The sequence below is a fragment of the Mus caroli genome, chromosome 9 (genome assembly GCF_900094665.2).
Source record: "Mus caroli chromosome 9, CAROLI_EIJ_v1.1, whole genome shotgun sequence".
In the NCBI taxonomy this organism is placed as follows: Eukaryota; Metazoa; Chordata; class Mammalia; order Rodentia; family Muridae; genus Mus; species Mus caroli.
In genome coordinates, this window is record NC_034578.1 from 72,358,499 (window position 1) to 72,374,248 (window position 15,750).

General features: G+C 47.0%; 2 protein-coding genes across 2 annotated transcripts in view; both read left to right on the forward strand.

The window, feature by feature from the left end:
- Gnb5 (G protein subunit beta 5) overlaps positions 1-12,383 on the forward strand; it is a 33,993-nt gene extending 21,610 nt beyond the window's left edge. The window contains exons 5-11 of the mRNA XM_029481131.1: positions 1,132-1,264; positions 2,346-2,489; positions 3,978-4,069; positions 6,697-6,745; positions 10,015-10,111; positions 10,970-11,136; positions 11,460-12,383. Coding sequence (XP_029336991.1) covers positions 1,132-1,264; positions 2,346-2,489; positions 3,978-4,069; positions 6,697-6,745; positions 10,015-10,111; positions 10,970-11,136; positions 11,460-11,471 — 694 coding nt within the window. The 3' untranslated portion in view covers positions 11,472-12,383. The remainder of the gene's footprint in view (positions 1-1,131; positions 1,265-2,345; positions 2,490-3,977; positions 4,070-6,696; positions 6,746-10,014; positions 10,112-10,969; positions 11,137-11,459) is intronic.
- A 1,875-nt stretch (positions 12,384-14,258) lies between these two features.
- Bcl2l10 (BCL2 like 10) overlaps positions 14,259-15,750 on the forward strand; it is a 4,485-nt gene continuing 2,993 nt past the window's right edge. Inside the window, exon 1 of the mRNA XM_021173293.1 lies at positions 14,259-14,856. Coding sequence (XP_021028952.1) covers positions 14,404-14,856 — 453 coding nt within the window. The 5' untranslated portion in view covers positions 14,259-14,403. The remainder of the gene's footprint in view (positions 14,857-15,750) is intronic.

Consider the following 15,750-nt stretch of genomic DNA (forward strand, 5'->3'; position numbering starts at 1 on the left):
TGAGAAGCCCTTAATAATATCTGGCCAAGAGCTGTCCTGAACAATAAAAAACAGCCAGAGGCCCAGGGAGATGGCTCAGTGGGTAAATCAATGTGAGAACTCGGGTTCAGACCCCAGCACCCACATGGAACGCCACACAGAGTCCCTCAAGATGGCTCAGATCTTGCTTGCTATGCAGGTTGATGACCTGAGTCCAATCCTGGATCCTACTGGAAGGAGTGAACTGACTCTTGCGAGTTCTCCTCTGACCTCCGCATGCATGCTGTGGTGCCTCTCTCTCTCTCTCTCTCTCTCTCTCTCACACACACACACACACACACACAAACAATACTTTTTCAATTACAAATTTAGATTTATTTATTTACTGTATTTTATGTGTGTGAATGTTTGCCTGCATATACATGTGTGCACCATGAGTGTGCCTAGTGCTCCCTAGATCAGAAGAAATGCCAACATGGGGTGCCAAGCAACGAAGCCAGGTCCTCTGTAGATGTTTTGCATTTGCTAGGTTTTTTTTTGGCTTATTTAATTTTATTGTGACTATTTGTATAGTCTATGCATTGCATGCATGCCTAATGCCCTCAAAGGCCAGAAGAGAGCTTTGGAGGCCCTGCAACTGGAGTTACAGATGGTTGTGAGCTGCCATGTGGGTCCTGGGATAGAACTCAGGTCCTCCATAGAAGCAGCCAGTGCTTTGAACCACTGAGCCATCTCTCCAGCCGTTAGGTTCTTAACTCCTTGGCTTCTTATTAGCTGATAGGGAACTCTTGCTAATCTCTCAGCTGTGATAAAGACACGGCATATGCATAAGAAATGTTCTTGTTTGGGAGAGATGCACATGTGCACCTGATCTACTTAGAAGTAGCTATCTCATTTGTATTCAGCTGGTTCTGCCTTCACTCTCACACACTTGACGTGCTGTTTTTGAATCTGAGGAAAGGAGTTTCCAAGTTTACTTTCGTGGGTTTGTTTCAGTTTGACTATAGATTAAAAGGTCTTGAGTCAAAGGGGAGAGGTTGCAATGTAAAATGCCGCTAAGAAAAAGCATTTGCGCAGTCAGTATAAATGAGAAAGATGCATGTGTCTGTATCCTTCCATGCCAACCTTTGGTTCTTCTGTCCTCTCTGCTAGTGGTCTGGATAATAAATGTTCCGTGTATCCACTGACATTCGACAAGAACGAGAACATGGCCGCCAAGAAGAAGTCTGTTGCTATGCACACCAACTACCTGTCTGCCTGCAGCTTCACCAACTCTGACATGCAGGTGAGTGCCCCTACCCCCCTGGGGCACTCCGCTTGCAGAACACATCTGGGAAATGCAGGGTAAGGTGAGCTCTGTGAGACAGGCTCCAGTGGAAGCACCGGCCATTCCTCCTTGGTCACTATCCTAATAAAATCAAAAGGAGGAAAACCAGGCCTCCTGATGTCGAGTTGAGACAAGCTCTAGCTGTTGTAGAGAGCACTCTGCCCTGGGTGGGTGGGGGTCAGAGTGCTGTGTGTAAAGCAGGCGGTATATGGCTGCTGAGCTGCAGGCCTGTTCATGTTTGCCTACGTGTATGCATTGCCCGTGGAGGCCAGAAGAGGGCGTCAGAGTCCCCTGGAGTTATAGATGGTTGGGAGCTACTCTGGGTGTGTGGTGGTGGTGGTGGTGGGGGGGGGGGGACAAACCCTAGTCCTCTGCAGGAGCAGCCAGTGCTCTCTCTTAATCTCTAAGCCATCACACACAATACGTTCTATTCTAAAACAAACAAACAAAACAGAGCTGGGGAGATGGCTCCTAACAAGCCAGGCATTCCCCAGAATGCATCCCTGTAACTGTAGCTGTGAAAGATCTGATACCTTTGACTTCATCTCGCAAAGGTCCACACACACACATTCACGTAAATAAGTAAAATTAATCTTTAACTTAAAAAAGCAAGAACAAGATGTTACGGACATTAAGTCTGTGCCCTACTTTGCATAAACCACAGCAGGGGCAATACAGCTCCAAAACTCTGACTACATTTCTATAGCAAGCTGTGGCTGTCCCCATAGTTGACTCAGTCATACTGATCTGCAAGGCAGGCAGAAATCTGGTTTGGGACCTGACAGTGCTGGACAGGAAGCCTGGCAAGCTGTGGGTCTTTAAGTGAGACTTGGTGATCAATCTGTTAACCTTGGTAAGTAAGTTATATGGAGCCGCTTCTGTCTTTTCTTCTGGGAACAGTATTTCCTGGAGCAAGTAGCTAGGGTGTGTGTTCCTGTGTGTGTGTGTGTGTGTATGCGTGCGCGAGCAGCCTGCTATGCATGCTCTGTCGAAGGTTAAGCCTTTAGCTAACCTTCCCCAACACTCTTTCTTCGTGCAGATTCTGACAGCCAGCGGGGATGGCACCTGCGCCCTGTGGGATGTGGAAAGTGGACAGCTGTTACAGAGCTTCCATGGGCACGGGGCTGACGTCCTCTGCTTGGACCTGGCCCCCTCGGAAACAGGAAACACCTTCGTGTCTGGGGTAAACACAAGGAAAATCTCTGGGGTCTTTTGTCCACTAGGGAAGTGGATGCTGGCAGTTGGTTTTTGTTCTTGGGTCTGGTCCTGTCTCTTTCCTGGAAGTGTCTTTAGCTCCCTGAGGCTGCAAAACCCCAGTACCCACAGCAGTCTCGGCACCCCTTCCTCCAGGCCCCCTTCCTTCTGTCAGTGACATTCAGAAGTCTATAGAGAGATCTGGAATGCTCTCTTTGAATGCTGAAACTCAGGGTGTGTGTCCATCACCGTGTATTTAAGATCCTTCAAGTAAAGTTTGCATCTTAGCATAACCCTGGGCCATTGTGCATGTGTGATGCACGCTAAGATGAGGCAGTGCTGGGATGTCACGGAGCTCAGGGCTTGGGATGATCCCATCCCACATCTTTTGGCCACCATTCTCCTTCTCATCCTTGGATACAAGAAACAGAAGAGGAACTATAGGAATTGCCATATAGGCCCCACCTAATTTCATTCTGTTGGCCTCCCGTGCATGTCTTCTCCCTGGGCTTTTGCAGAACTGCATCGTCCCTGCTCAACCACATTGCTCTCTGGATAGGGCCATTATCTCTGTAGATTATATCGCCTCTTTGCAGACATAAACTCCACTCGTTTTAGCATCCACCAGGAGGTTGAAGGTCCTTGGATCTCTCAGTCTGTCCTCAGTGAAACTCTCGGGGTCCTATCCCCCCATGGCAGGTGCTCCTAAGATGTCATCTTTGCCTCTTCATATCTTCAAAGCCAACAAACCCAAATGTGTGAAGCCATCGGTTCATCTACCTGTTGGGACAGTGCCTTTTCCTATTCAAGCTCTGTGTGGATTCATCAAAAAAAATCTTTCAGAATCTGAACCCCATAACATGAAAAATCCTTTGTTTATGATTCTCTGACTTGCAAGTGACTCAGAGAGAACATCGGGGTTGAGGCTGGGGTGGGGGGGGGTGACTTGCTACCCTCTCCCCTAATTGTTCAATGGCAGGCCTATGAAGAGATCCTGAGACAGCTGTTTCCTAGGTCAGCATGCTGGTGAGGTACAGGTCGCCCAAAGGAACCCCATTTCTAACTCTGCTGAAGGTTGACTCTACAACGCCAACAAAGCAGAAGCTGTTGGCTGCTTGGTTTAGACACCACCAACCCTTCCTTTGGTGTCACAAACCTTGACCCCCACGCCATGCACCAACACCTGCTTGCCACAGAGCTGAGGAAAGTGGATAGGAAGAGGAGAGAATGGAAGGGAGTGGAGGAAAGTAAAACTCCCAGGAGGAAAGAGAGAGGAGACACCAAAGGTCTTACTCTAACTCAGAAATACACAAAAGAAAGCGGAGTAAAGAGGGAAGTCACGCGCCCGCCTGCTCTGCTGTCCTAGGAAGGTCTTCTTCCTTGGGCTTAAATGGGTGGAGGACAGTGGCTTTTAAAGATCCATCCCTGTCTGGGCACAGTCTTTGCAGTGTATAACTGCATGATTTCCTGTTTGTAGGGTTGTGACAAGAAGGCCATGGTGTGGGACATGCGCTCTGGCCAGTGCGTGCAAGCCTTTGAAACCCATGAATCGGATGTCAACAGTGTCCGGTCAGTAAGTAAAATGTTTGGGATCCTCTGTCCTGGGACTTTACTGAGGCTTAGATCATCCTTAGCAGGACACACACATACACACTCACACACATAAACATATATACACGTAAACACACATACACATATACACACATGTAAACATACACATTCACACACATACACATATACACACACTCACACATACACATACACACACACACACACACACCAGAGATCACCTAAGAAAGAGGGCTCCTCAGCAGGAAAGGCCCCAGGTCCCAGGAGCCTTGCTTAGAGACAAACTATACCCTCCCAAAGCGAGCCACTGTTTCTTAGGCATTTGTCACATGTTTATTGAGGGAATTACATGCATACATGCATTTCCTCTGCAATAGGATTACAGCAGTGAACATGGTAGATAAAACTTCTATTGCCTTTCAGGAAACAAACCAGATACAAAAAGATTCACCTATATACGATGGGGAGACAGAACAGGGGTAGGAATGGCTGGGCTACTTCTAGGCGGTGACCTCCAAACAGGCCTGGAGGATGAAGAGCCAGCCTTGTCTGTTGCTAAGGAAGGGCCAGGCCACACTATAAAAATGCTGAGCTCAGGAAGCCCAAATCTCTAATCTGGACAGTAGGCAGTGGCCCATTCGTTTACACAGGGAAGACTAGAGGAAGTACAGACAGGAGATGGCCATTGAACTTCATGGGGCTACTTCAGTCAAAAAAACCCTAGCCAGCCAAGCAGAGATGCTCAGTTGGTAGCAAGCTCTCCATAAGTTGGGTTCCAGAAAAGGGTTGGGTTGGGACTTCACTCGTTCAGAAGGTACCACGGCATGGCTAAATATAAAACATCTTTCTGCTCGGAGCCCTAAAAATTGCCATCGTGCCTGATGAGAAAACATTAGATGTGTTCCTCTGAGCTCAGTTCCCAACTCCCACACCAGATGACTCACAACTGCCACTAACTGCAGCTCCAGGAAATCCAGTATCCTCTTCCAGCCTCCTCGGGACACCTGCGTTCACATGAACACACAACACACACACACACACACACACACACACAGAACACATACATACACCCACACACACATACACACAGGGCACATACACACACATATACACAGGACACATACATACACACATACAACACATACACACAAATACACATACACACACAACACATACACACACTTTACACACATAGCTTTAAAAAATATGCACTATGTATTCAGATCATGGTGTGGTGCAGACAGAGCTAAACATTGTGGACATTTTCCATCCAACCTTTCTGTCCTCATCCACTTCTATCAGAAACTTTGTAAGGTAGCCACACAAAATCAAGCTTGCTGGGCCTGGGGGCATAGCTCATTTGGTAAGCCATTCGAAGAGCCAACTTCAGTCTCTGGCATCCAAATGCATAGTAGCAGGTGGCTGTAACTCCAACCAGGAGGAGGCAGAGATAAAAGGACCCCTGGGGCTGACCAGCCAGCCAATCTAGCCACTTGGTGGCCTCCAGGTCAGTGAAAGAACCTGATTCAAAGGAGGTGGACATTTCCCTAAGACTGATACCTGAAGCTTCCCTCTACCTTCTACGTCTACACAAACATATGCATGAAAAACAGCAACAACAAAACCAACCTTCCCTGTTAGCAATTTTTTTTATACTATTATCTCCCCAGTACAAGCTGCAGGCTGGAGGCCATTTGTAACCAGACAGGAGATGCATTGAAAGGGAGACACATCAGAGTGTGGACGATGTGAAGGGATTAAAGACTTAGTGAGGGTACTGAGGGATGTAGCTCAGTTTGGCAGAGTGCTTAACGAATGTACATGGTCCTGAGTTCTCTTTCTAGCAGGCCATAAAACCAGGTGTTGTAGCTCACTCCTGGACTCTCAGAACAGAGGAGGTAGAGGCACTAGGATCTGAAGTTCAAGGTCATTCACAGAGTTCAAGGCTAGCCTGAGCTACATAAGACTCCACCTATAAATAAATAAGTAAAGAAAGAAAGAAACAAATACCCCCCCCGACCCGACTCTGCTCCTGCCAGTGGTTTATAATCTAGCATCCATACTTCCCACTGAGCACCGAGAAGAAGATGACTGCAGGAATAGCCACTGTCCATTGAGGCTTTTTAGTTAGTGGTATGCTGGGTTCTTGGTACTCACTGCCTTGTTCATCACCATGTAGACGGGCTTCATTATCCTCGCTGTCCAGATGAGGAAACCAGGCTGGAAAAGATGATGTCACTGCCCAAAGTACTGCATGTCCTGACAGTGCCAACAGCTGATGTGGCTCTGTCCTTCTGACTCCATTTTCCCTGTGCTCTGAGCCACACTTTGGGAATGAGGTGCATGACAGGGCTCCTGCTCTGCTCAGTACCCTGGGTGACTGTGTTGACTTCCTCTGGCCCTCAGCGCGCCACTCTGCAAGGCAGTGTCCCTGTCCTGGGTCCTGGGTTTACCTGAGGAACATGAGAGGCTGGTGGTCCAAGCACATGAGGCTCCCCTCAGGTCCGGCCTATATAAAGGCCCTGTGTCCCAGGGGTGGAGCTTCTGGCTCTGTGAGCTAGGATGCCTTCCTGGGGGTCATGGGAATGGCTATTCGGCATAACGGGCTTTCTACCAACTCTCTGCAGGTACTACCCCAGTGGGGATGCTTTTGCTTCGGGGTCAGATGATGCCACGGTATGTTTCTCGGTTATTGATGGTCCTCTCCAGGCGGGGGGTGGGGGGGGGGTAATAGCTTGTTTTTACTTTTATGTTTTGCAAAAGTAGAAAGGGAATTTTATTTAAAGCAAAGCAACAGAAGGGAACAGAAAATACTACAGGAAAACATCAGGCCTTAATTTGTTTTGTTTTGTTTTGTTTTTCAAATTTTATTTATGCATTTTAATGTATATGGATGTTTTGTCTGAATATATGTCTTTTCACCACATGAATTCTTGGTGCCCTCGGAGAGCAGAAGAGGGCACGAGGTTGTCCTGAGACTGGAATTGCAGATGGTTGGGAGCCACCATCTAGATGCTAGTACTTGACCCTGATTCCTTGAACTAACAGTCAGTGATCTTGATAGCTGAGCCATTTCTCCAGCCCCTTAGTGTAGTAGGTCTTTGCTACTTTGTAGGTTCTTCTTTTTCCCAACCGTTACCTCCCCCTGCCCCCAGTTTCACCTCCTATCACTAGATAGGAGAGATAGAAGGATACAGGGGAGAGAGAGAGAGATCTGAATCTAGTTTCTTTCTTCTTGCTTATTCTTTGAGCGTGACGACCAACAAACCGTAACCAACCCGCCTAGCATTTATATACCCTCTGACAAGTTCCTGGAATTCCAAACATCACAGAATCACAGAAATTATCTGCAGTTGGTAAAACCACGCTTTTGCTAGAGCACAAGGCAAATCATGGTCAGCTGCTGCGGGAAGCAGCCCACAGCCCTACACATGGGATTAAGATGAAAGCCTGTTCTTATAATAGCTCTGTATTTTTAAAGAAGCCAAAATTCCAAAATTGTCACTATACCTTAATTTTATTTATTTTATTTTATTTATTTATTTGGTTTTTTGAGACAGGGTTTCTCTGTGTATCGTGGGCTGTCCTGGAACTCACTCTGTAGACCAGGCTGGCCTCAAACTCAGAAATCCGCCTGCCTCTGCCTCCCAAGTGCTGGGATTTAAAGACGTGCGCCACCACTGCCTGGCTTAATTTTTTTTTTTTAAACTTGTTTTCTAGTCACAGAAGTTCTGTGTAGTCTCTGAATCAATATTGAAGGGAATTCCTTTCCTTTCCTAAGGAAAAAGCAGTTTAATGAATCCTGGCAGCCCTTGCTCTCCATAAATACAATATCTATTTGGATATTTGTCTTTTTCACATGATGGCAGCCTGTATACATTCTTCTGTGACTAACAAGCATTTTTCCCTAGCATATTTTCTCAATAATTGTCTGGTATTTCATAGTATTGACATACCATCATGACCTCAAAGAATCTTCCATCTGGAGGGAGCTCTTTGTAAGTTATTCCCACCCTCTTTAAGAACACTGTCATAAAACCAACATGGTGGTCCAATGCTTGTAAGCTCAGCATGAGAGAGACAGAGATAAGAGGAACAGATATTCAAGGTTATCCTTAGCTAGGGAGGGCGTCTGAAGGTCCCACAGTAAGTTCACGACCAACCTAGGTTACTAAACAAACTTTGCTGTAGGTAAATATTTTTGTGCCTTTCTCGACTTAAAAACCCTACAGCAGTGATTGCTTACCTAAAACCAGATTCCATTCTCATAGTTTTGTTACAAGTGGCAAATTATGTTGATATATGTTTTTAAGAGAAAACATAATTTTTTTTGTTCTTGTTGCCCTCAAAAATACCCAATATTAAAGAGTGGGCTTCGCTCCAAGCTGCTGCTGTGGAAGAGTTTTGATAATAATGAAAATCTCAGGGTTGAAGAGATGGCTCAGAGATTAGAGAGCTTGGTGCCCTCCCAGAGGGCCCGAGTTCAATGCCAGCACTCATGTGAGGTGGCTTACAATGGCCTGTAACTTCTGTTCTGGGGGACCTGACACCCTCTTCTGTCCTCCTCACACACCATACGCACGCACACACACAGGCACACCCATATTCACATTCATAAATAATAAAACATTTTTAAAACTCTTAGATGTGTCAAAAATATGTAACAAAATATAAAGGCACACATTTTCACTATACCGTTTCATGGAAACCATTCTGCTCTAAGGGCTCTGCTCCTAAGCCAATGCAAGGCAGACATCAACATGTATACAAAGATTTTTATATAGAAATGTCTATCACATAGCTATGGGCAGTTCTACTGTGACTGCCCAGCCCATTGCCCCTTGTAGTGTATTCAAAAATCAGCTTTCTTCACACACACACACACACACACACATACACACACATGTTCATCAAAGAATTATACATAAAAGAGAAAGTTTAGTCCTAAGACCATTTAGCTCATTATTGCCTAATAGATTGAGACATGGCCATATGGGAAATATTGGCCTGCCATGTAGATCGTCGTCTTTGAAGACTAATTCTGGTAAGTGCTTACCACATAATGTTGACAGAGCCAGCAGTGAACACCCAGCCCATCGATTTCCACACAGTCTTACTCAGGGTTTCTACTGCTCTGATGAAACACCATGACCAAAAAGCATGTTGGGGAGGAAAGGGTTTATTTGACTTACACTTGCAGATCACTGTTCATCAAAGGAAGCCAGGACAGGAACTCAAACCTGGAGGCAGGCACTGGCACAGGCCATGCAGGGTTGTGCTTCTGCCATGCTCCTCATGGCTTACTCAGCCTGCTTTTTTTCATAGCAGCCCACCAGCCCAGGGATAGCACCACCCACAATGGGCTGGGCCCTCCGCCATCAATCACCAATTAAGAAAATGCTCTACAGCCTTGCCCACAACCCAGTCTTATGGAGGCATTTTCTTAATTGAGGTTCCCTCTTCTCAGATGACTTTAGCGTGTTAAGTTGACATAGAACTATCCAGCACACACACATAAAATATATTTTTTAGAAACACACAAAAATAACATCCCAGACATTAGCAAATACCTCTAGGACTTGGGGTGACTTTCATTTCCTCGTGTGTGAATTTCTAAGCATTCTGGAATGATCCGCAATGACAGTGTATGCTTCATCAAGGAAGAGGAGGTAGGGTTCTATGTTTGTCTCTGTACCTGAAAACATTTTTTACACTAGCTGTTTCTTTGAGTCCCTACTGACCCAAAGACATTAACTGGAAATAGGATTGAAGGATAAAATAAAAAGAGAGAGAGAACTAAAGAGGTTTTCTCCTGTCACGCCTCAAACTACAGCAGGTCTGGGGACCAAATGCTGCTGGTCCCCAGTAGTAATAGTAGGTGTGTGGTCTGTACTTTGACAAGTTGAAGCCCGAAGTAATTGTACCTTCGTTCCTTTGTACCTCAGTGTCGCCTCTATGACCTGAGGGCAGATAGAGAGGTCGCCATCTACTCCAAGGAGAGCATCATATTTGGCGCCTCGAGCGTGGACTTCTCCCTCAGTGGTAAGGTTTTACTTCAGAAACTTCCCCAGGACTGTAGGACTAGACCTAAAGAGAACGAACCAGCTCTCTGCCAAGCTTCCCATCACTGAGCTGTTGGTGAGGTGATATGCTGAAGCCATGTGGGACCTTCAGACCTCCCTTCACCTCATTTCCATTGCCACTTTGTGCTCTGAAACCCCCTGCAACCCTGCCCACACCTGGGAAGCAGCTAGCAGAAGCCAAGCCAGTGTTGATGAGACACCGCCCTGTTCTCAGTCTCTGCCTTTGCTGCAGCCACTTTCTGGTACCCCTACCCAAGAATCGAAGACTACTGCTCTGCCCTCAGAAACGTTGGCCACTTTGCCTTAATCTCTGAACTCTAGTTGGAGGTTTAGAAATAGCAGGAGTGTTCCTGCTTCCTCTAAGGCCCAGTGGCATCCTATACACATGTGACTCTAGCATGGTAGCTTCTACCACATGGTGCTACAGTGGTAGTCCTCTCTGTTCCATGCCTTCCCTGGAAGACAATGACTACTTCTCCTGAATTGCAAAGGCAACACACATTGCCTGCCATACAGGCCTAGATTAATCTGTGTTTATTGTGTGGGTGGACGGGTGGATAGGTAAGTGGATAAGTGAGTGAGTGGGTAGGTGGGTTCGTGGGTGGGTGGGTGGATGTATGAATGGAAGGGTAGATGGTTAGATGGATGGGTGGGTAGATAGGTGAGTGGGTGGGCGGAAGGGTGGTGAGTGAGAGGGTGGATAGATGGACAGATGATGAAATTAATTTGGTGAATGAGAGAGTGAGTGAGTGAGTGAGTGAATGAGAGTCAAGAAAGGAAAAGCAGGAACTGATTTAACCATTATATCTTCTTCCAGGTCGCCTGCTTTTCGCTGGGTACAATGACTATACCATCAATGTCTGGGATGTTCTCAAGGGCTCCCGGGTCTCCATCCTGTTTGGACATGAAAACCGCGTCAGCACTCTGCGAGTGTCTCCTGACGGGACGGCCTTCTGCTCGGGATCGTGGGATCACACCCTAAGAGTAAGAAGGGTGTTCCATTTTCCTGTGTGAACAGAGAGGATGGGAGGTGGCCGTCCTGAGCAATCTCTGTCCCTGTCCAGAGATACAGGTGACAAGTGGTTGTCTCTGGGAGGTTGGGAGCCTCGTGCACACAGGTGTTCAACATGGTGGTGAGAAAATAGGCTGAAGCCTCTGAGAGCCCTGTTCAGTGGAGTGTGTGAGCGTGAATGCATATGTGTATGTATATGTGTGTACACTCTAACTTCCTATCTTTAAACATTAAACTCAACTCTTACAGTACAAACTATTAACTATTTAAAAAGTACCTATCTGTGTCTTCTCAGGTTTGGGCATAATCTTCTCACAGCGTGCAAGAACGTGTGTCCTCTCGTGTAGATAGGACTTCTCCATGAGCCCAGGGCTTCCCACAGGTTAGCTTATGGGAGCAACCTCACAGCTCGGCACTCACTCACCCTGTCCAGTGTCTCCATGAAATCTGCCCCCTCCCTGGAAACATTCGGATAGGCCGTGGCACTTCAACTGGACCTTCAAGCCCTTCTGTCATCTCAAAAACTCTGCTAAGTTTTGTCTGTTTTTGAAATTATTCCAGCCAGTGGAATTTCACATTTATCAGCATTTAAAATGTCCTTCGTTGTTTCCTTGGATCTAGTCTGTCTTCAGAGCACTTTAAACTGTACCTTTTCTTGGCGTGGACTGTGGCTTCTAGAACCATCCTTGGGACGTGCCGGTTATGTGGACTGTAAGAACTGTAAGGTTCACTGGTCTGTAATAGAAGGAAATTCTATTTCCAGATGTAACTACACAGAACCACTTTTTAAAACTGTTTTTAGGTAAAATTATCTTTTTTCAACCTGTTCAGTTGTCTTTTTTAAGATAATGTTTGTTTTTGTTTTGGGGGATGAGGGTCTGGGGGGGGAGTCTTTAGAAATGAAACGGACACATGCAGAAAACAGAAAAAATACTGTATAATTCACTTGTGATCGATGGCAGTCTAGGCTGAGCATCCCCGACACTTGAGGGGAAAACAGGTTGCCATTCCTAGCACAAATACTGCAGAGAGCAAACAGAACCTCGTGGCGTGAGAAGACAGGCCACTAAACTGATTTAAAAGCCTGCTAGTAGTGTTATCAGAAATGCCTAAGATAAACTGTGTGTTGTCCCTATAAATTATATTCGAATGTCCTGCACAGCAGTTGTACTGACACAGACTGGTGGGCAGGCCATGAATAATAATAATGTCTTTGTTATCCAAGGGGTATCTTGTCTTTATTTGAATCATAAATTCCTTCTAGATGCGACTGGCTGCTGTGTATTACAAGGTCCCTGCTTTTCTTCCTTTTGTTCTTTTAAAGGTGTAGAGGTTTGTTCTTTTAGAAACTCTTCGTGTAATGAGATGCCATGTTAATAGAAATGGTGGCACACACTTTTAAGTTCAGGTACAGAGAAGCAGAGGCCAAAGGATAGCTTGAAGCCAAGAGTTCAAGTTCAGCCTCAGCCACATAGTGAGGCCTCATCTTCTCAATGTTTTTGTTTTGCTCTGGTATTTATTTATTCATCTATTTGATTTTTTTTTAATTCTCTGTGTGTGGTCGTGAATACACAGGCCACAGAGCACACGTGGAGGTCAGAGTATAACCAGTGGAAGCCTGCTCTCGTCTTCCACTATATGGGGCCTGGGATGAGACTCAGGCTGTCAGGCCCAGTTGGTAGCAAGCATCCTTACCCACTGAGCAGTCTCCCTCCCTGCCTCTTGTTATGTTTATAATGAAACAAGGTATCATGGCTGCCTCAAACCTTCTACATTGTCAAGTATGCTCGGGAACTTTCGATCCCTCTGCCTTGGCCTCTCAGATGTTGGTACATTGGGATCGGCCAGCGTGCCCTGCACACTGATGTACTAAGACTGTAGGTGCTGCTAGAGATCAGAGGATTCACGCTCTACCAACTGAAATATAGCCCCAGCTCCAAGACCCCATCTTTTAAAAGAATGCTTAATTCTGTTTTGTTTAAGTGTACTAGGAACCAAAGGTCACCTCAGACACTGCTAAAAAACTGGCATTGTGGGTGGCCTTGGGTGTCTGACCAGCCAAAGGGTTTTGTTGACCCTGAAAAGCAGGAGATATGTGTGTCCCTAGATTGTCTGTCTTGTCTTATCCTACTCTGCCTGGCTCTTTGCTTAGTGCTGGCTTTGTAGCCCCAGCCCCATGCTCCTTAGAGAGACCCTCAGAATGCAGAACAACATTCTTCCAGTCAGCAGAATGGCACTGTCCCCACTTCAGCAGTCTCTGCGGAACTCAGAGTGACAAAAAGCCACATATATTTTTGTTATGTCATTAATATTATGTAAATATCCCTCAGGAGCCCTGAAAGCGCCTCAGGGACTCAGAGGGTTCTGGATTATTCTTCTACACTCTAAAGAGCTCTCTTTGCTGCCCCCAAACCCCAGGAAGACTCTCCTGGAATAAAGCAGACCTCCCTCCAGAGAGTGTGGGCCTAAAGAAGGGACCAGGACAACTGGGCAGAGTTGGCCTCTGGGAGAAGGCCTCTGAGGAAACTTGGGGTAACATCAGCATCACAGAATGCCAAAAAGGAGCCCCGAGAGGGCCCACAAAGGCTAGAGCCCAGCAGGCTTGCTCAGTAGAACAGTGGTTCTCAACCTATGGGTCTCAACCCCTTATGGGAGCCATATATTAGATATCCTACATATTAGATATTACATTATGCTTCATAACTGTAGCAAGTATCATTTTATAGTTGGGGTCCCCACAACCTGAGGATAGCAGCATTGGGAAAGTTGAGAACCGCTGTACTAGAAATTTATCAATGGAGAACAGACAGGCTCTAGGAGGCATTGCTGGTAGGTCAGAAATAGGCAAGAGTCAGGGGTTGGGGCCACCTTGCCTCCTCCAGCCTGGGACAACCACTTGCAAAATGATGGGTATATCCTTATTTCCCAAACAAGTAGGCCAATAGCAATCGCTCCCAGCTGGGCCTGATGGCTCAAGTCTGTAATCCCAGCAACTCCGGAGGCTGAGGCAGGAGAATGACAATTCCAAGGCCTACTCACCCCCTAGAAAGTTCCATCCCCCATCTATTTAAACCTCAACAATAATCCGAGGATCTCCTGCTGCTCCTGCTTGCCCCACCCCATGACGCTCTCCTTGTACCAGGTGCAAGTGATATTCCCAAATGTCCAGGTGGGTCAGAGTGGGAAGTAGCTGAGCCTAGAAAGCCTACTGAGGTTAGACCGGGTGCAGGAGCCAAAGGATGGCCAACTCGCAGGACCCACTGCATGAACGCACTAGACGGCTGCTGTCTGACTACATATTCTTCTGCGCACGGGAGCCGGGCACCCCGGAGCCACCGCCCACGTCTGTCGAGGCGGCCTTGCTTCGCTCTGTGACTAGGCAGATCCAGCAGAAGCACCAGGATTTTTTTTCCTCCTTCCCCGAATGCCCGGGCAACCGCCTGGAGCTGGTGAAACAGATGGCGGATAAGTTGCTCTCCAAAGACCAAGACTTCAACTGGAGCCAACTGGTGATGCTCCTGGCCTTCGCGGGGTCGCTTATGAATCAAGGCCCTTACATGGCTGTCAAGCAGAGGGGGGAGCTGAGGAATCGTCTCATAGTGACCCGAGACTGCTGTCTCATAGTGAACTTCCTGTATAATCTGCTCATGGGGCGTCGGCACCGCTCCAGGCTGGAGGCTCTCGGAGGCTGGGTGAGACCACTGGAGGAGGGTGATGGAGATGGCTTGGGAGAGGGGGCACAGGATGATGTGTTGAGTGCCTTTACCGCAGGGTCTTATGTAGCCAGCCCAGGCTGGCCTCAAACCTCATCAGATACTATCCTGCCACTATGGTCCTCCTGCTTCTATCCCATGAGCACCAGGATTACAGGCTATGTCATTATGGTGGGTTTATGTGGTGCTAGAAGGGGAAGCCAGGGCTTTGAGCATACTGGGCAAGCACTAAGTGAGCCACATCTCCAGCCCAGGGATTTCTTTATAGGCTGCTCTTACTCAATAGCTCTTATAAAACTTCATTCAGGGGCGGTCAGGCACACGTGGCTTACCCTAACTCTTAGCCCAGGACTGTCAGGGAGGGTTGATTAAGTCTAATAGGCCCAAGTGGTATAAAGGGAGCAGTAACCATGCCCAGACTTACCCTTATTAGAGTAAGGCCTTAGGGATTGTGAAATGTGTGGGGCCACCAAGTGGGGAGCCTGACTGGGTTCTTTTAGGCCACTGTACTTTTCTCTGCTGGGCAACCTCCAGGCTCATGGCTTTCTGTTGGTCCTTAATTTGGTGGTGTAGGCTAACGAGGCAGTCCTTAGCCTCCCTCCAGCTGCATGGAGCTATTGATCAAGGAAAACACACAGGATGAGGATAAAAAGCTTGATGGTAGACTGTTAGCATCTGTGAAGCCCTGGGTTCGATCCCCAGCATCACCAGAAGAGGAGAGAAAAAGAAAGAGGGAAAGGAAAGGGAAAGGAAAGGGAAAGGAAAGGAAAGGAAGGAAAGGAAGGAAGGAAAGGAAAGGAAGGAAAGGAAAGGAAGGAAGGAAGGAAAGGAAGGAAGGAAAGGAAGGAAGGAAGGAAAGGAAGGAAGGAAGGA